We start from the raw sequence: 20,407 nt of genomic DNA on the forward strand, positions 1-20,407 counted from the left end.
CTGGTTAACATCGAGTAGACAATCACAATTGAGCAAAGACGTGACCACCGGAGAATCCCAATGCAATGGACTCCTCAACAAGTCAACTTTCGAGTGTGCATACCTCGAGGCCAATATGGTTTTTTGACGCACAACTTCTCAAGATTGCCAAGTTACGAAGGAAGAATGATTGGAAGAGCAGAGATATTGTGCAGGTGGGTAAATTGATCAAGTTATGATTGTGAGACTGATTTCATCAGGAACTATTACTGTGGAGGTATCAGGAAGGGTTGGAAGGAGCTAGATCCATCATCATGGAGGGGATACGTGAGCAATGGAATAAACGAGGAAGGTGATTTAAGTCTTCACCTTCACATGTTTACAATGTGATAATATAGGCTCGATCCTCCTGAATTGTGCAAGTATTATATTGGTCGACGTATGATGTTTTTGATACACGGTACCAGTTAAACTCTTTTTATGTAACCCGCAGGGTGAAGAGGGCTTACAGGGCCCACCAGGTTTGGCCGGTCCTCAAGGCGCTCTGGTAAGGATAACATTCCGCAGCTTTAAAGATTGTCAACATGCACAATTAGGCAAACAATATAACGAGCATAAACCCATACATGTAGGAATTTGCTTCTGGCTGTCATGGCATACTGTTTTAAGATGGCAATAAGTGTGTCTCTACCGCAGGGCCCGACAGGAATGCGTGGCTTCCCTGGAATATTGGGAATTAAAGGCGAAAGGGTAAGTAGAGGCTCGCTCTCATAAACTGTTGACCGCCACGACGACATGTCAGAAAGGAGAAAAAAATTGAGTTTTTAAGGATTTTGACTTTTTAAGGATTTTGACTTTTTAAGGATTTTGAGTTTTTAAGGATTTTGGGTTTTTAAGGATTTTGAGTTTTTAAGGATTTTGAGTTTTTCAGGATTTTGAGTTTTTAAGGATTTTGAGTTTTTAAGGATTTTGAGTGTTTAAGGATTTTGAGTTTTTAAGGATTTGAGTTTTTAAGGATTTTGAGTTTTTAAGGATTTTGAGTGTTTAAGGATTTTGAGTGTTTAAGGATTTTGAGTGTTTAAGGATTTTGAGTGTTTAAGGATTTTGAGTTTTTAAGGATTTGAGTTTTTAAGGATTTTGAGTTTTTAAGGATTTTGAGTTTTTAAGGATTTTGAGTGTTTAAGGATTTTGAGTTTTTAAGGATTTTGAGTGTTTAAGGATTTTGAGTTTTTAAGGATTTTGAGTTTTTAAGGATTTTGAGTTTTTAAGGATTTTGAGCTTTTAAGGATTTTGAGTTTTTAAGGATTTTGAGTTTTTAAGGATTTTGAGTGTTTAAGGATTTTGAGTTTTTAAGGATTTGAGTTTTTAAGGATTTTGAGTGTTTAAGGATTTTGAGTGTTTAAGGATTTTGAGTTTTTAAGGATTTTGAGTGTTTAAGGATTTTGAGTTTTTAAGGATTTGAGTTTTTAAGGATTTTGAGCTTTTAAGGATTTTGAGTTTTTAAGGATTTTGAGTTTTTAAGGATTTTGAGTGTTTAAGGATTTTGAGTTTTTAAGGATTTGAGTTTTTAAGGATTTTGAGTTTTTAAGGATTTTGAGTGTTTAAGGATTTTGAGTGTTTAAGGATTTTGAGTGTTTAAGGATTTTGAGTTTTTAAGGATTTGAGTTTTTAAGGATTTTGAGTTTTTAAGGATTTTGAGTTTTTAAGGATTTTGAGTGTTTAAGGATTTTGAGTTTTTAAGGATTTGAGTTTTTAAGGATTTTGAGTTTTTAAGGATTTTGAGTTTTTAAGGATTTTGAGTGTTTAAGGATTTTGAGTTTTTAAGGATTTTGAGTTTTTAAGGATTTTGAGCTTTTAAGGATTTTGAGCTTTTAAGGAGAAGCATGTTTTAATAACTCAGCGTTCAAGAACTGAGAGTGACACTTTAATTGGGAACACACACAAACAAATCATTCAAGAGGGTAAAGGTTCTTCAAACACCGAGTGATTTGGCCTCTGTATAGAAGTCGATGTTCAACAAGGAATCCAATTTCTGGGGAGTGCACCGCCATTGGTGGGGATGTTAAGTCGCATTGTTTGCTTACACCCTCTTGTGAACTTTACAAACCTCAAAACCAACTTCTGCAAAAGTATGTTGTTTGTGCCAATGAGACATGAAATTCTGTGGTAATTGAAGTGATTCTACTTTTGTAGACTGACCTTACCTGAAGGAGGAGCTGACATTTCGGGCATTAACCTGTCATCGGAACAAAGAGCAAATGAAAGGTTTCCTTTTTGCTCCGACAAAGGGGTTAATACCCCAGATGTCAGTTTCTCACCCTCTCACGATGGCTAGCTTACTCCCATCAATGCTCTGTTGATCTGATCAATTTACCTTAAAATAAAATATAATTCATTTTTTGATCACATCACGTGATGCTCATATAAGAATGGTATTGAAGTTATTTACATGACATTAATGTTTTCTGTTAACACAATCACACGCTTGTTTGCATTTGATAAACAATCCATTTGACCAGAGGTAGTAATTTAGATGCTGAACTAAGTCTTCCCCATTTCCTTCAATAACCTTGGCTCCACCCATTACCTGGGGCAGCAGTACACCACCCACTTCTCTTATCCAATAGCAGTCGGTGATTTATCGCACAAACTAACCAATGAGATTGCCCCTAAAAAAAGCAATTTCTCAACACGAGAGAGGCAGGTAACATCTTTAATGAAGTCCCTTTTCTTTTTCTGCTTGCGCAATGAAACTCTGCGAGTGGCTTCCCGAGGAAGGTACGATCTTAGAACTCGCGATTCGCTCTGAGTGATATTGGTTGTTTTATTACAGGAAGCCATCTTGGATGAATATTATCCATAATACATCGGTCCATAATGCTTTTATTGGGGCTGGTGTCAAAGTCAAAATATCCCAATAACTAAAATCATCCATCAGTTTATTTCTTTCACACTTTTCACCTCAAAGTATATCGTACATCTATATCCAATTTAATCGATTGGAAGGGTCTACGTTTGCCATGGTACTGACCCCATGGCCTACTGTTGCAAAAGTTATTGCTGAATCTTATGTTCTAGATCAAACCCAATTTATTCAGAATTAACTTTGTTTCTTTCTCCTTTGATCAGTATTTATGCATTTCATTTATTCATTCTGGGTGTTTTTTTCTGCAGGGTTCACCAGGACACGAGGGGGTACCCGGGCCGATTGGCCCCGTTGGAGCTCCAGTGAGTATTGCCTGAATAACTGCACTAGGTGGAAAAATAAATCACCTAGCACATCTAAGACATATTTACACAATATAGCTCTTCGCCATTTTCACGACAAATTGTTTTGTGCCTCCATGATGGACATATTCTCACCATTGTCTTTTTGAGTGGATGTCTCTTGGTTGTCCCACTGCAGTCATTCCACAGACGCAATGATTATATTAAAGGGTAACAAAGTACACTCTACTATACCAATGGACTGAACTGCTGGTGCAGACCACACGTGGCTGCAAAATTCCCCATTCCGGTTTGGAATGTCTCAGACCTAACGCAGCCTTCGAACAAGTGCCGGGTCTTTTGTGCGGCATGCTCAAGTCAATGGCATGTATGACCCAGAAATTTGTGCATTCCATGTGCGTGGCTCCATCGCAGTGCAACTTTCCACTTCATTCAGCTACGATATGCAATGTGATCTATAACCAGTCACAAAGCCACGGCAGATTGCTGTAATAATTGTCTTCAAACCTTTGTTGGGTACCTGGGTAGAGGGGGAAGTGGGGAAGGAGAACTTTTTATTTTTGCAATGTTAATTCTCAAGGATGAGCTAGAACTACTTTAGTCAAATAAATGTTTTCAACTTGAAAATGAATAATAATAATTAATACATTTGGATAATTATTCTCATGATTATGGCTACCACAATTATAATTATGTGACCCAGTTCATACACTTTGCCCCGTATAAAAGCATCAGTAAAGCAAGGTTTATATATTTTTAGCATTTTAATGTTGAATAACCATGGAGAGTTAATAACTTATGCACAAGGTCATAGACATGTGTGCTGTAGCTTCCTAAAGATGTTCATCGCCACATGAATGACTGTGTTCAGGGCGAGGAGGGACCAAGGGGGCCATTAGGAGATCAAGGATCAAAAGGCAGACCTGTAAGTATCAGCTTCTCAGCCTGTTTCTTTATTATTATGAGTCTTATTTGGTTTCACATACTGTTTATCTTTCGTTTTATCCCCAAACAGGGTGCTTCTGGGCCCAGGGGCAAAGCAGGCGATCCCGGGCTGAAAGGAGATTCCGTAAGCTTATTCCATTATGGAATATTTGTTTCTTGCTCTACATGTGGATTGGGATCATAAATATATCTAAAATAGATGCAATTATTTACTTTACCTTCTGTGTACATCTGAGGAGCTTCGGGTATGAGACCATGCTTTTGACCCACCTTATGTAGGGGTGCCCTACTGGCAGGAATTGTTTCTAGGTGCGTCATGTCCTTAATTTCGTATCAGATGTCGATGAGCTTGAGCTGAATAATGAACAAGCGTCACGTGTCATGTCTTATGAAACCTTTCACCAAATGGGTTTTACTTCTTGCATTGTCACCTGACCTTTCACTATTTATCATATCCTTTAGGGTGTACCAGGTATTGATGGGCGTGACGGAGCTCCTGGTTTGCCTGGTTTGAAGGTAGGGTGAGTGGTTGTAGATCCGACATGCTCAGAAACTACCAATCACACACATGCATCAGGTCATGTGACTGCATTTTTTAAAAAACAAGAAAAGTCCTGCTTTCTTAAACTATTTTCGACTGCATTTGTTGAATGGTGTGGCCTGGGGTTTAGTGAAAATCCTGAATTTGTGAATGAAATAGCTTTGCCACAAAAGGCAAGAGGATGACACATCTGATGATGATGAGATACTGTATGATCAATGCATGATAAAACAACAACTTTGATATCAAGAATTGTTTCACTCTTTGTAAGATTGTGTTGTTTGCTGTCCATACTTTTTGCATGACATGCCTCCTTCATTTCCACCTAGGGTGACATGGGAAGATCTGGGATTGCAGGAGATTCAGGGCCTCAGGGCTATCCGGTAAGCCTTTTTGGAGCCTAAATCACATTGTTTTGCCTGGATGTATGCATTGCATTCTGTTGTAGTGTGCTGGATTCGCACCGACTCATCGGAAGAAGAAATGAGCATTTCTAGTATGCATCTTGAATGGTTTGCCAACTTGCCATGTAATGTTACACCATGTAGGATGAAGAATGCAAGTCAATGCCATAAAGCAATGCTCCTTGTAACCGTGGTACCTTAAGGTGTAAAAATGTTCGATTGAAGTAGCAGAGCAAAAAGTGCATATGATCAGTGAGTCAAGATCAAAAAACTGTAGGTAAATCTCCACAAAATACCCACGTGTGTGCACGTGCGGAGAGGCCCTCACTTGCTGGCAGCACCACTCTGACTGGCAGAGCTCCCACTGGCCTCAGACTCAATCTTGTTCCCGAATGAACTGGCCAGCAGGTCTCCAGACTTATGCGACTTACTGATCCCCCTTCACTCCACACATCAACTCGTCTTATTTGGGCTCCAGGCCATGTCACCAGGCATTCCTCATTGGCTATGCCGACGGCCACGTGATCTCTCTACGATGCCACAAACTCACCTGACGATTCCCCTTTTCAGTTACCATGATCTCTGACCACGAGGCGAGGAATTAAATAAAGTGGGCTCAATGAAGAAGAGGAAGAAGAACATATAAGATTGGGAAAACACAATGGCTGGTTGGAAGACGAGGGTCTTTCTGCACAATCGATCCTGGCAGTGCTAATTTGGGTATTTACAGGATGCCTTATGGTTGATGAAACTTCCCCACCTATTTCCCGTTTTATTCCTTGTTGCACGCACATACACACACTAGTCCTACTCACGTGGTTGTGCCTTGATGCGATGTCTGAATAAATATTTTGGATGTGTATGCAGCCATTACATGATGTGCTTTGTTATCATCATTATTACCTGGTTATAGATGGAGGTTATGTTTTCACCTCTGTCTGTTTGTGAACAGGATATCTCAAAAGGTTGAGGACAGATTCGGACGAAATTTGGTGCAGAGGTAGTGTAGTATGTGACAAGGATGAAATTATTAGATTTTAGAGAAGATCCGGATCCGGATCCGGATCTCGATCTGATAATTTTTTAAGTGATTCTTCATCATTGGGAGAGAGGACAAAAAATGATATATAGCAAGATATCTCAAAAAATTATGGAGGGATTTGGACAAAACTTGGTGGGAGATTCCTTAAGCATGGGTGACAAGGACGAATCGATTCCATTTTGGTGAAGATCTGAATATGGATTCGGATAAGATAATTATTTAATTTTGTTTTGATTCTTCACCATTGAGTGATCAGGCGAAAAGCGATATACAACATGATATTTGAAAAAGTTGAGGACCGATTATGACTTAACTTGGGGGATGAGTTGGTTATGTGACCAGACCAAGTCGGTAAGATTTTGGTTCAGGTCCGAATACAGATCCAGCCTATCAGTGGCATACAAAATGGAGGTGGAGGTAAGCGAGGTGGAGGCTGTTCAGCCTGGTGGAGGTAAGCGACCTACCGAGTGCTGACCTACCTACCGAGTGCCTACCTCCAAGTATGGACATAAACGTAATGCTTCTTAAAATAATGTTTTTGAGTGGTCTGATTAGAGGAAAATCACAACTTGACAAAGGAACACTCGTTAGTTTGGATGATTTAGAACTTTCCAACCCATCTAGGCCAGAGTAGTAAGTGGTAACCTTTGCCTTGTGAAGGTGAACATTATCGTGTGGTAAAGTTATCATGTCCTGAAAGAACACAAAGGTCATCATCTATCATTTGTCTATCTCACTTAATATGTATTTTTTGTAATTTTTCATTTTTATATCAGGATCAAGGTTTCTTCAAGAGGAGAATAACAGGGGACAATGGATCAACAGATAAAATTGGTCATTGGGAAAATGATGGAACAACAACAGATGGATCTACTACAAGATAAGGAGAAGCCAACCATATCTCAAAGCTGTCATTCAAAGCTCCTGTAGCTGCTGACTGAGCATCTTCTACCATTGGAAGTCATTCCCCAAAATCAGAATTACTCACATCCTACAAGGCCTTTATCCATAACTCAATGGAGTACAGCTCTTCCCTACGGGTTGGTACCCCAGCAACGCATCTGTCTCTCCTGGATTCTGTGGAAGGTAAAGCTTTGAACATCATTGGCATTTCCTGCAATGAGACCAAAGCAGGGTCTGTTGCTTTCACAGCACAGGCAGGTTGGTGGCCTCTCTGTTTTTTTTTCCACCTCTTCTTCAAGATTGTTCCCTCCCCTCCCTCAGCCCTCCGCAGCAATCCAGGATACACTCATTCTTCCAGTAACCACCTCCTGGTGAAGCTCCCAGAATGCAGACTTGCTGCACACTTCGCCTGAGTTCCTGCTTTCTCCCATTTGGTGAACTAGCTTTCAGAGATGGTTCAGGAAGATGACACCACCATCTCATGCCATCCCTTATCTTGATCCGAAATACTTTGTGCCGCAACCCTATGTACTTACAGGGCAGGCAGAGTGTTTCCTTCCATCATCTCTTTTATTTACCTGTTTGTTCATTCCCTTGCTTGTTGAATCCACCTACTGCCTCGCTCAATTTAAACATTGTTTTTACAGATATTCCGTAAAGCTATAGACAAACCTACCATAGTTCCATTATTTGCAGAAGAAAAATGCAAGATTTCTGACAATGAGTGATGGTTTTATTTTCGGTTTTTAGTGAATAAAAGTGAGCCACATTAGATTTTTTTTGTGAGCCCAAAATATTTAATTTTGGTAATTGACAAAATGGTGCTTGCTTTGATGAAACATTTTGCTTTTGTGCTGGGAATGCAGGGAATGCCAGGCCAACCAGGATTGAAAGGAGAAACAGGAGATAAGGTAACTTACTCATATAAAATTACATTATAGAATTTACTATGTGAACAATTCTTAAAACCTGAAAAAAAACCTCATATTAAATAAAAGTCCTGCCAAATCCGCTGTTCACCTATCCTGTCACCATCCCCACCCGCCGAATCGATGAGGTTGAATCAATAAACCAATATTTTAAATTTATTTGGTCTTGATAGAGCACATGCACGATGGGCCAAAATGGCGTCTTCCTGTGTCCAGTTCCTTGTATAAAACAAAGCAGTTTTATAATACTAAGTCAATATATCTACTTGACGAGACTTACAATGTGTTACATTGAATTTTTGTGCAATGTGTGATCTGGGACTGTGTGGTGGTTTGACCTTGTTTGTAGGGACAAATAGGGCCCCTTGGGACACCGGGACTGCAAGGTTTACGGGGACAGAAGGTCAGTAATTGTACATGGTTTGTTTCACAATTCATTATAGTGTACAAGAACACAAATGCGCTTTCTTTAATGGGGGAATTTAAATATATTTTTAAATGGGAATATTATCTTGTGTGTGAATGGAATTTGGATTCATGAATAAATTACACACAATTTCTTTCAAATCAATTCTTTGCTCCCTCACACTGAATATATGTACAGTATATATATATATATATAATATATGCTTTTATACAGTGCCTTCAGAATGTATTCACACCCCTTGACTTTTTCACAATTTGCTGTAAATTTACAATGGAATAAATTGAGATTTTTTGTGTCACTCATCTACACATAATACCCTATAATGTCAAAGTGGAATTTTGTTTTTAGAAATTTTTACAAAATGAAAAAAAAAGAAATACAGAAATATCAAATTTATGCAAGTATTCAACCTCCTGAGTCAATACTTTGTAGAAGCACCTTTGGCAGCGATTACAGTTTCGAGTCTTCTTGGGTATGTCTGGAACAGCTTTGCACATCTGGATTTGGGGAGTTTCTTCCATTCTTCCTTGCAGATTTTCTCAAACTCTTTTAAGTTGGATGGCGAGCGTCGGTGAACAGCAAATGCAGGTCTTTCCACAGATTCTCAATGGGAGTCAAGTCTGGGCTTGGGCTGGGCCACTGAAGGACTTTCACATTCTTGTTCTGAAGCCATTACAGTGTTCCTTTGGCTGTATGCTTGGGGTCATTGTCCTGTTGGAATGTAACTCTTCCTCCACAGTCTAATGTATTCTGCACTCTGAAGCAAGTTCTTCTCAAGGATTTGCCTATATTTGGCTCCATTCATTGTTCCCTCTATCCTTACATTCCCTGCCACTGAAAAGCATCCCCATAGCATGATGCTGCCACCACCATACTTCATGTCATGGATGGTATTTGATGGGTGATGAGCTGTGTTTGGTTTCCGCCAGATGTAGCGCTTTGCATTCAGGCTAAAGAGTTAAATTTTCGTCTCTACAGACCACAGAATATTTTGCCTCATGGTCTCAGTCTTTCATGTGCATTTTTGCACACTTCTGGCGTGCTGTCATGTGCCTTTTTCTCAGGAGTGGCTGCATCTGGCCACTCTCCCATAAAGCCTATATTTGTGAAGTACTGCAGAGACTGTTAGCCTTCCGGCAGGTTCTCTCATCTCAGCCAAGGAACTCTGTAGTTCTTTGTCATTGGGTTCTTGGTGGTCATTTTGTGGCCACATTTGGTGGTGGCCACCACACTTTAGAGTTGTCATTGGGTTCTGTTCACCTCCCTCACCAAGGTCCTTCTTGCCCGGTTTCTCAGTTTGGTCAGACGGCCAGCTCTAGGAAGTGCCTGGGTGGTTCCATTTTCTTTCCATTTCCTTTAAACTCTCTACAAATTGTTTTATACCCTTCCCCAGATCTATGCCTCCTCACAATATTATCTCAGAGTTCTATGGACATTTTGTTGGACTACATGGTAGAATTTCTGCCCTGACATGCACTGTCAACTGAGGTACCTTATATAGAAATGTGTGTAACAGGTGGACGGATTTGGGGAGTTGTCCACACTTCTGGCATGCTGTCATGTGCCTTTTTCTCAGGAGTGGCTTTCATCTGGCCAATCTAACATAAAGCCTAGATATGTGAAGTGCTGCAGAGACTGTCGTCCTTCTGGCAGGTTCTCCCATCTCAGCCAAGGAACTCTGTAGTTCTGTCAGAGCGGTCATTGGGTTCTTGGTCACCTCTCTGACCAATTTCCATCTTGCCCGGTTGCTCAGTTTGGGCACACGGCCAGCTCTAGGAAGAATCTGGGTAGTTCCATATTCTTTCCATTGCCTAATGATGGAGCTCACTGTGCTCTTGGGAAATTTCAACACTCTAGAAATTGGTTTATACTCTTCCCCAGATCTATGTCTCCTAAATATTCTATCTCGAAGTTCCATTGACAGTTCCTTGGACTTCATGATAGAGTTTCTGCTCTGACATGCACTGTCAACTGTGGGACCTTATATAGAAAGGTGTGTTTCTTTCTAAATCATGTCCAATCAGTTGAATTGGCCACAGGTGGACTCCAATGAAGTTGTAGAGACATCTCAAGGATGATCAAAGGAAATTGGATGCACCTGAGCTCAGTTTGGAGTGTCGTAGCACCGGGGTTGAAAACGTATATGAATAATATATATATATATATATATATATATATATATATATATATATATATATATATATATATATATACACATATATATAAAATCGGGAGATTAAATCTGACGCGGACGTAGCTTCAGGACGTCGATCTTTAATTCTCGACAAGCTTTCGACCAACAAAGGTCTTCTTCTTAGTCGTCCCCAAGTTCAACGGAAGAACTTGGGGACGACTAAGAAGAAGACCTTTGTTGGTCGAAAGCTTGTCGACAATTAAAGATCGACGTCGTGAAGCTACGTCCACGTCTGATTTAATCTCCCGATTAATTATTTAATGCAAATGAGACGCCCTGCTCGTACTGTGGAGTTTCTACTATTTCTCACAGTTATATATACAGACTTGGCATTTAATATGGAATATTTTTTTTTTCTTGACTTGGGTTTACTTTCTTAACTCATTATATCAATCTGGTGAGTTTCTTTTACACTTTGGTGATTTATTTGTTAAAAGAACCATGTCACTGATTGTCGCAACAAGAAGTCAACAACAGGATTATATCACAGGTGGTGTGGCAAAATGTACGGACAGGTGCATTTGATGATTGGCTTCACAGTCGGGTATACAAGGGTTGTTGCGTTCTGAATTAGTGGAAAACAACTGCTGCACGTCTCCAAAAGTTATTGCCGCTTCCTCTGGAGATGGTCCGTCAACTTTACAATGCTGTTTGTCATTTAGTGGTGGTTTTACGAAATTACGGCATGAAACAGCATGCTAATGCTTGGCAGTATGGCATCACTCAAGGTCAGGTGTCAAAGATCCTGAAACGAAATGCTCAGAGGGGTGTCCCTACTCCAATGCTGAGGCCAGGACGTCCCCGCAGAACCACAAGGAGGGATGATCGCCAGCTGCACCGGTTAGTCCGCAATGGCCGTACCAAGTCAGCTAATCGGCTTAGGGCTGAGTGGCAGCAACTGACAAATGTGCCTGTATCCAGAAGGCTAGTCAACCAACGACTGGTTCAAGCAGGCTATCGTGCCAGGCGTCCCCTGAGAAAGCCACGCCTGACCAGACAACACCGCCAGCGCCGATTACAGTGGGCCAGAGAGCACCATCAATGGCAGCCAGGACACTGGAATCACGTTATCTTCAGTGACGAGTCTAGATTTCTGGTCTATCGTCAAGATGGCCGCGTCTGAATGCGCAGACAAGTGCATGAAGCCTACAACAAAGATTGTATAGTGCCAAGAGTCCAAGCTGGAGGTGGTGGGGTGACTGTTTGGGCTGCTTTTCATGCAGGGGGCAAAACTGACCTGGTTGTTCTGAATGGAAACCTGAACCAGTTCAAGTACAGGGCCATTCTGGAAGAAACATTGCTTCCATTTGCTCGTGCAGCCTTTCGAGGAAACTTTGTCTTCCAAGATGACACTGCACGGCCTCATCGTGCTCGCATGATCCAACACTTTCTTGCTGACCGTGGTGTAGAGCATATGGAGTGGTCTGCCATGCCCCTGGATATGAATCCGATAGAGAACTTGTGGGCAGAATTAACGTGTCAAATCGACCACTTGGACCAGCAGCCGACCTCTGTGCGTGAATTGCAGCAGGCTATTGTCACTGCATGGCAAGCGATTCCTGTCCAAACCTTGGCAAATGTCGTGAACAGCATGCCTCAACGTGTACGTGCTCTCCTGAATGCTCGTGGGGGTTACACGAAGTACTGAACTGTAATTTTACTGTCCGTAATCCCAGTCGTAATTTAACTTTTGTTTTTGTTAAAAAAAAATTTGGCTAATGTGAAAAATAAAGAGATATTTCTAGAAAACGTACAGAAGTTTAACACAGTACTGTCCATGAATTAAGTTTGATATCAGTTTACATCACTTTCAAGGATCAATTTATTTGTTTCGAAATGTCAAATGTGGTTTTTGTTTCTTTTAAAGGTCACATTAACAAAATCTCGAATAATTTCAACACAATTCCAATGAACTTTTGGTTCTAAGACATCTTGAAAAGTAAGTTCATCCCCACAAAAAAAATATTCCATATTAAATGCCAAGTCTGTATATATATATATATATGTACTATTATGGGAAGTAAGGAGAAGCTGATGTTTCAGGAAGTATACATATACTGTACATATACTGTACATATATCAGAGTCCTGACATCAGCTCCCTCCATTGTCAATATGCAAACAAAGGTGGATGCTGTTAATTGCTAATTAATTTGTTTGTTAATTGTTAATTCATTTGAAGTTTACTGCAAGACTTTTTTAAACCTGTAAAATGCAATGATGATGAGGTCCAACACTCCTGTTTACATCTACTTTTCGTTTCATTCACATGATGGTATCCACAGATTCACATCCACCTCCACATCCACATGATGATGACATACACAGTAGCATCTGAAGTTTATTTATCAGGTGTTAAAATTTATCTCAGATAACTTTGGAAATATTCCCTTGCATTACATCTTGAAAGTATGCCCTGGTGTTGGCTTAGCGGTTAGGGTGCCGGCTTGGGATCCTAGGATCCTGGGTTCGAATCCCGGTCGATCGTTGAATTAACACCAGGGGGGTTTACTCAGCCTGTTATCCTTCCGAGGTCGGCAAATTGAGTACCAGCTTGCTGGGATGAATGATCCTGGTGTGTACCCCGATTTAGAATAGGTACACCATATCCCTGCGCATCGTAAGAGGCGACCAAGGGTTGGCGGTACACCGTATCCCTGCGCATCGTAAGAGGCGACTAAGGGTTGGCGTCAGGAAGGGTATCCGGCCATAAAAACATTGCCTCAAACAGGGAACCATGGGGCCCGCAAGGCTAACCCCCGCTCTAGCGGGGAAAATGGCCTTAAAACGATCATTCATTCATTATTCATTAGATCTTGAAAGTAAAAATAAATCTTGAAAAAGATTTCTTTTTCACGTCACATCGTCCTTTGTATAATAATAATAATCATAATAATAGTAATAATAATAATGAAGACACAAGATACCTTTGATAAATGTAATGCAATACCCCAAAAAGCAGGCCAGAAAAATGGATTAAATACCATATATGTTTTTGTTTTTGTTTAGGGAGAAGTAGGACATAAAGGAGAGACTGGATCCCCTGGGCCTCCAGGAATTGAGGTTTGTATGGTTGTTCTTCTTCATAATTATTTTGTACATAATGACAACACAGCTAATCAGAGATCCAATCACATGGTACAGCCAATGAAGGTCTAATCACATGCATTTCACAGCCAATCAGAGACACAATCACATGTTTCACAGCCAATCAAAACTCAAATCACATTTGGTTCACAGCCATAGACCCAATCATAAGGGTTTCACAGCCAATCAGAGACACAGAAAGCCAAGATATGGCTGCTTCTACAGAAATTGGTAGAAAATTCACTTTTGTTGCATTTCGCACTTTTTGGTGCATTTTTTCTCCTACGAGCATTTTAAGTGAAGCTTTTGATCAAACTGTTTTTTTCAATTTCAAAGAATGATGTCAATTAATCCTCAGATTCTGAAATTCGAGCTTAGTTTTACTTTAAGCCAGAGTCCTGTCCCTCACAGTAATTTGTGTATACTGTTTTGGGAGTCCCAGTGAGATGAGCCATCATTTACGAAATTAATTAAATGAACAAACAAAGCATTTGATACTCCTCTGTACTGGTTTGGTACTTGGTATTTGGTGTTATTTAAATGTTAACGTTTAGGAACCTTACATTTGTGGAATATGCGGCACAACGCTTCATTCCTCCAATGATAATAATGAAATGAATAAATAATGTTATTCGTCCCTTATTCGTCATGATTCGTATAACAATCACATCAGTCTTTGACGACATCACTGCTGTGTAATGAGAGGATGGCACTGCATGTTTCACTAGTCATTCACTGTGCGGTGCAGTAATGAACCGTCATCACACAAACGAACCGCCGATTTGTAAACAGCTTGAGTGTCCAAGGAGTCTGCTCCGATTTCTATAAATTTTCCCAATTATTAATATATTTGAGAGAATGGTTGGATGCCTGATGTAAATAATGTGTGTACGAGTGAGCGGTAAATCACGAGATTGAATTAAAAATCGCATTACTTGCCAAGGCCGAGTAGTGCAGGCTGGTGATAGATCCGTAGATTCATAGGCCACCGGTACTCGATGATGGATGAAATCAAAAGGACATTGATCAAGGTATGCTAAGCACTGTGGCAAACATGGAGAACATGATGTTCTGGGGATTAACCCTTTTTTGGAGCAAAAGATGGGGCTACTTCCTGAAACATCAGCCTCTGCTTGCTTCCCATAGCAGTTAGTATATCTCATCCCGTCAAATTCGTCCATCGTTCCGCCGATGCAGACCGATGCTAGCCTTCACCAGCAAGACTAGTTCTTCATTTGATATTCAATGACTTTGGCTGTGCATGCCACTTTGAAATGATGTCTTGGGTAATGGAAAAGGCTGCTGTCATATGGCACTTCAACATAAGACATGTCCTGAATGTTTTTGGAAAATGATGTGATTGTGTGAAAGTTTTTCAAATTTTCTTGTTAAATTTGTAGAAGCGTATAATTGTAAGCTACCTAAAACCAAGACAAAGGCAGGTAAAGAAATAAAAGCCAACACTAAACCTACTTTAAACGGTCCAATGTGGACGATCTATAAAATTCAACAGCAAGGGAGTAGTTTGGGAATTAACTCTGCGGCCTGGTGATGGGGCAAGTCGACGTGATGTAATGGCGGTAATGATTTGGAAAACTATGTGCATTAGTTAATGTTAATTTTTTTGCATTCCCCCATAATTGTAGCGAGATGGTTTACATACGAGTTGCCATACACCCCACGAGCCCCATTCCTTCATTTCTCTGTTTAGATATCTGATTAGGCATCTGCTATTTTTCAAACGGGATGGCTCTTTAGAACTGCTTTGTTTTGACATATGCCACTCATCACAAATACCAAACGGTGCTATAAAACCACACCTATTGATAGAATCTACCCATCTTTAGGGTATTGGAGACACGAATGATTACTGTGTTTGTCGATTCCGGGCGTCTCAGAGTGGCTTAAGTCGATTGAAGACAAATGCCTTGGGGGTTACTGTTATAGGAGAACCGGCAGGAAGCCCATGACTGGTTAGGGTAAGAATTTGCAATCTTGCCAGCACACACTAGCCTACTCTTTAACACCCACCAGAAACCTGACATATGGGCCCCATCAAATGGACAGCATACCCATTGTCCTACATGTGAAGCACCAGCATGACAGTTTATCATTATGTTGGGAATGGAACTCAAGACAGATCAGATCATTATGTTGGGAATGGAACTCCCGACAGATTAGGTCATTGTGTTGCTAATCAAACTTTAGACAGATTACATCATTGTGTTGGTAATAAAACTCCAGACAGATTAGATCATTGTGTTGGTTATCAAACTCTAGTTAGATGAGATAATTGTGTTGGTTAACAAACTCCAGACAGATTAGCTCATTGTGTTGGTTATCAAACTCTAGTTAGATTAGATCATTGTGTTGGTTATCAAACTCTAGACAGATTACATCATTGTGTTGCTAATCAAACTTTAGACAGATTAGATCATTGTGTTGGTAATAAACCTCCAGACAGATTAGATCATTGTGTTGGTTATCAAACTCTAGTTCGATTAGATCATTGTGTTGGTTATCAAACTCTAGTTAGATTAGATCATTGTGTTGGTAATAAAACTACAGACAGATTAGGTCATTGTGTTGCTAATCAAACTCCAGACAGATTAGATCATTGTGTTGGTAATCAACCTCCAGACAGATTAGATCATTGTGTTGGTTATCAAACTCTAGTTCGATTAGATCATTGTGTTGGTTATCAAACTCTAGTTAGATTAGATCATTGTGTTGGTAATAAAACTACAGACAGATTAGGTCATTGTGTTGCTAATCAAACTCCAGACAGATTATATCATTGCGTTGGTAATAAAACTCTTGACAGATTAGATCATTGTGTTGGTAATAAAACTCTTGACAGATTAGATAATTGTGTTGCTAATCAAACTCCAGACAGATTAGATCATTGTGTTCGGAATGGAACTCAAGACAGATTAGATCATTGTGTTGGTTATCAATCTCGAGTTAGATTAGATCATTGTGTTGGTTATCAAACTCTAGTTAGATTAGATAATTGTGTTGGTTATCAAACTCTAGACAGATTACATCATTGTGTTGCTAATCAAACTTTCGACAGATTAGATCATTGTGTTGGTTATCAAACTCTAGTTAGATTAGATAATTGTGTTGGTTATCAAACTCTAGACAGATTACATCATTGTGTTGCTAATCAAACTTTCGACAGATTAGATCATTGTGTTGGTTATCAAACTCTAGACAGATTAGATCATTGTGTTGCTAATCAAACTCTCGACAGATTCGATAATTGTGTTGCTAATCAAACTCCAGACAGATTAGATCATTGTGTTGGTAATCAAACTTTAGACAGATTAGATTATTGTGTTGGTAATAAAACTCTAGACAGATTAGATCATTTTGTTGCTTATCAAACTCAAGACAGATTAGATTATTGTGTTGATAAGCAAACTCCAGACAGATTAGATCATTATGTTGCTTATCAAACTCTAGACAGATTAGATAATTGTGTTGGTAATCAAACTTCAGACAGATTCGATCATTGTGTTGGTTATCAAACTCCAGACATATTCGATCATTGTGTTGGTTGTCAAACTCGAGTTAGATTAGATCATTGTGTTGGTTATCAAACTCCAGACAGATTAGCTCATTGTGTTGGTAATCAAACTCGAGACAGATTAGATCATTGTGTTGGTAATCAAACTTTAGACAGATTAGATTATTGTGTTGGTAATAAAACTCTAGACAGATTAGATCATTATGTTGCTTATCAAACTCTAGACAGATTAGATTATTGTGTTGATAATCAAACTCCAGACAGATTAGATCATTGTGTTGGTAATAAAACTCTTGACAGATTAGATAATTGTGTTGGTAATCAAACTCTTGACAGATTAGATCATTGTGTTGGTAATAAAACTCTTGACAGATTAGATAATTGTGTTGCTAATCAAACTCCAGACAGATTAGCTCATTATGTTGCTTATCAAACTCTCGACAGATTAGATAATTGTGTTGGTAATCAAACTCTTGACAGATTAGATCATTGTGTTGGTAATAAAACTCTTGACAGATTAGATAATTGTGTTGCTAATCAAACTCCAGACAGATTAGATCATTGTGTTCGGAATGGAACTCAAGACAGATTAGATCATTGTGTTGGTTATCAATCTCGAGTTAGATTAGATCATTGTGTTGGTTATCAAACTCCAGACAGATTAGATCATTGTGTTGGTTATCAAACTCTAGTTAGATTAGATAATTGTGTTGGTTATCAAACTCTAGACAGATTACATCATTGTGTTGCTCATCAAACTTTTGACAGATTCGATCGTTGTGTTGGTTATCAAACTCTAGTTAGATTAGATCATTGTGTTGGTTATCAAACTCTAGTTAGATTAGATCATTGTGTTGGTTATCAAACTCTCGTTAGATTAGATCATTGTGTTGGTTATCAAACTCTAGTTAGATTAGATCATTGTGTTGGTAATAAAACTCCTGACAGATTAGATCATTGTGTTGGTAATAAAACTCCAGACAGATGAGATCATTGTGTTGGTAATCAAACTCCAGACAGATTAAATCATTGTGTTGGTTATAAAACTCTCGACAGATTCGATAATTGTGTTGCTAATCAAACTCCAGACAGATTAGATCATTGTGTTGGTCATCAAACTTTAGACAGATTAGATTATTGTGTTGGTAATAAAACTCTAGACAGATTAGATCATTTTGTTGCTTATCAAACTCTAGACAGATTAGATTATTGTGTTGATAATCAAACTCCAGACAGATAAGATCATTATGTTGCTTATCAAACTCTAGACAGATTAGATAATTGTGTTGGTAATCAAACTTTAGACAGATTCGATGATTGTGTTGGTTATCAAACTCCAGACATATTCGATCATTGTGTTGGTTGTCAAACTCGAGATAGATTAGATCATTGTGTTGGTTATCAAACTCCAGACAGATTAGATCATTGTGTTGGTAATCAAACTCGAGACAGATTAGATCATTGTGTTGGTAATCAAACTTTAGACAGATTAGATTATTGTGTTGGTAATAAAACTCTAGACAGATTAGATCATTATGTTGCTTATCAAACTCGAGACAGATTAGATTATTGTGTTGATTATCAAACTCCAGACAGATTAGATCATTATGTTGCTTATCAAACTCTCAACAGATTAGATAATTGTGTTGGTAATCAAACTCCAGACATATTCGATCATTGTGTTGGTTGTCAAACTCGAGTTAGATTAGATCATTGTGTTGGTTATCAAACTCCAGACAGATTAGATCATTGTGTTGGTAATCAAACTCGAGACAGATTAGATCATTGTGTTGGTAATCAAACTCTAGTTAGATTGGATCATTGTGTTGGTAATGAAACTTTAGACAGATTAGATCATTGTGTTGGTAATCAAACTCCAGACAGATTAGATCATTGTGTTGGTAATCAAACTCTAGACAGATTAGATCATTGTGTTGGTTATCAAACTCTAGTTAGATTAGATCATTGTGTTGGTTATCAAACTCCAGTTAGATTCGATCATTGTGTTGGTTATCAAACTCCAGACAGATTAAATCATTGTGTTGGTCATGAAACTTCAGACAGATTAGATCATTGTGTTGGTTATCAAACTTTAGACAGATTAGATCATTATGTTGGGAATGAAACTCCAGACAGACGAGATCATTGTGTTGGCAATGAAACTCCAGACAGATTAGATCATTGTGTTGGTAGTCAAACTTCAGACAGATTAGATCATTGTGTAGGTAATGAAACTTCAGACAGATTAGATCATTGTGTTGATTATCAAACTCTAGTTAGATTAGATCATTGTGTTGGTAATCAAACTCCAGACAGATTCGATCATTGCGTTGGTAATCAAACTCTCGACAGATTAAATCATTGTGTTGGTAATCAAACTCCAGAGAGATTAGATCATTATGTTGCTTATCAAACTCTGGACAGATTAGATCATTATTTTGGGAATGAAACTCCAGACAGATGAGAACATTATGTTGGTAATCAAACTCCAGACAGATTAGATTATTATGTTGCTTATCAAACTCTGGACAGTTTAGATCATTATTTTGGCAATGAAACTCCAGGCAGATTTAGATTATTGTGATGGTAATCAAACGCTAGACAGACTAGATCATTGTGTTGCAAATCAAATTCTAGACATATTCGTTAATTGTGTTGCTAATCAACTTTAGACAGATTAGATCATTGTGTTGGTAATCAACCTCCAGACAGATTCGATCATTGTGTTGGTAATCAAACTCCAGACAGATTAGATCATTGTGTTGGTAATCAAACTCCAGACAGATTAGCTTATTGTGTTGGTAATCAACCTCCAGACAGATTAGATCATTGTGTTGGTAATCAAACTCCAGACAGATTAGATCATTGTGTTGGTAATCAAACTCCAGACAGATTAGATTATTGTGTTGCTAATCAAACTCCAGACAGATTAGATCATTGTGTTGGTAATCAAACTCCAGACAGATTAGATCATTGTGTTGGTAATCAAACTCCAGACAGATTAGATCATTGTGTTGGTAATCAAACTCCAGACAGATTAGATCATTGTGTTGGTAATCAAACTCCAGACAGATTAGATCATTGTGTTGGTAATCAAACTCCAGACAGATTAGATCATTGTGTTGGTAATCAAATTCCAGACAGATTAGCTCATTGTGTTGCTAATCAACTTTAGACAGATTAGATCATCGTGTTGG

General features: G+C 38.9%; 1 protein-coding gene across 1 annotated transcript in view; it reads left to right on the forward strand.

Moving 5' to 3' along the window:
- The first annotated feature begins 681 nt into the window (after positions 1-681).
- Positions 682-20,407, forward strand: part of LOC137422634 (uncharacterized) — a 64,614-nt gene continuing 44,888 nt past the window's right edge. The window contains exons 1-9 of the mRNA XM_068109348.2: positions 682-729; positions 3,154-3,207; positions 4,079-4,132; positions 4,223-4,276; positions 4,615-4,668; positions 5,023-5,076; positions 7,909-7,953; positions 8,321-8,374; positions 13,601-13,654. Of these exons, the coding sequence (XP_067965449.2) occupies positions 688-729; positions 3,154-3,207; positions 4,079-4,132; positions 4,223-4,276; positions 4,615-4,668; positions 5,023-5,076; positions 7,909-7,953; positions 8,321-8,374; positions 13,601-13,654 (465 nt within the window). The 5' untranslated portion in view covers positions 682-687. The remainder of the gene's footprint in view (positions 730-3,153; positions 3,208-4,078; positions 4,133-4,222; positions 4,277-4,614; positions 4,669-5,022; positions 5,077-7,908; positions 7,954-8,320; positions 8,375-13,600; positions 13,655-20,407) is intronic.

Source organism: Myxine glutinosa, chromosome 2 (genome assembly GCF_964187855.1).
Source record: "Myxine glutinosa chromosome 2, kmMyxGlut1.1, whole genome shotgun sequence".
Taxonomy (NCBI): Eukaryota; Metazoa; Chordata; class Myxini; order Myxiniformes; family Myxinidae; genus Myxine; species Myxine glutinosa.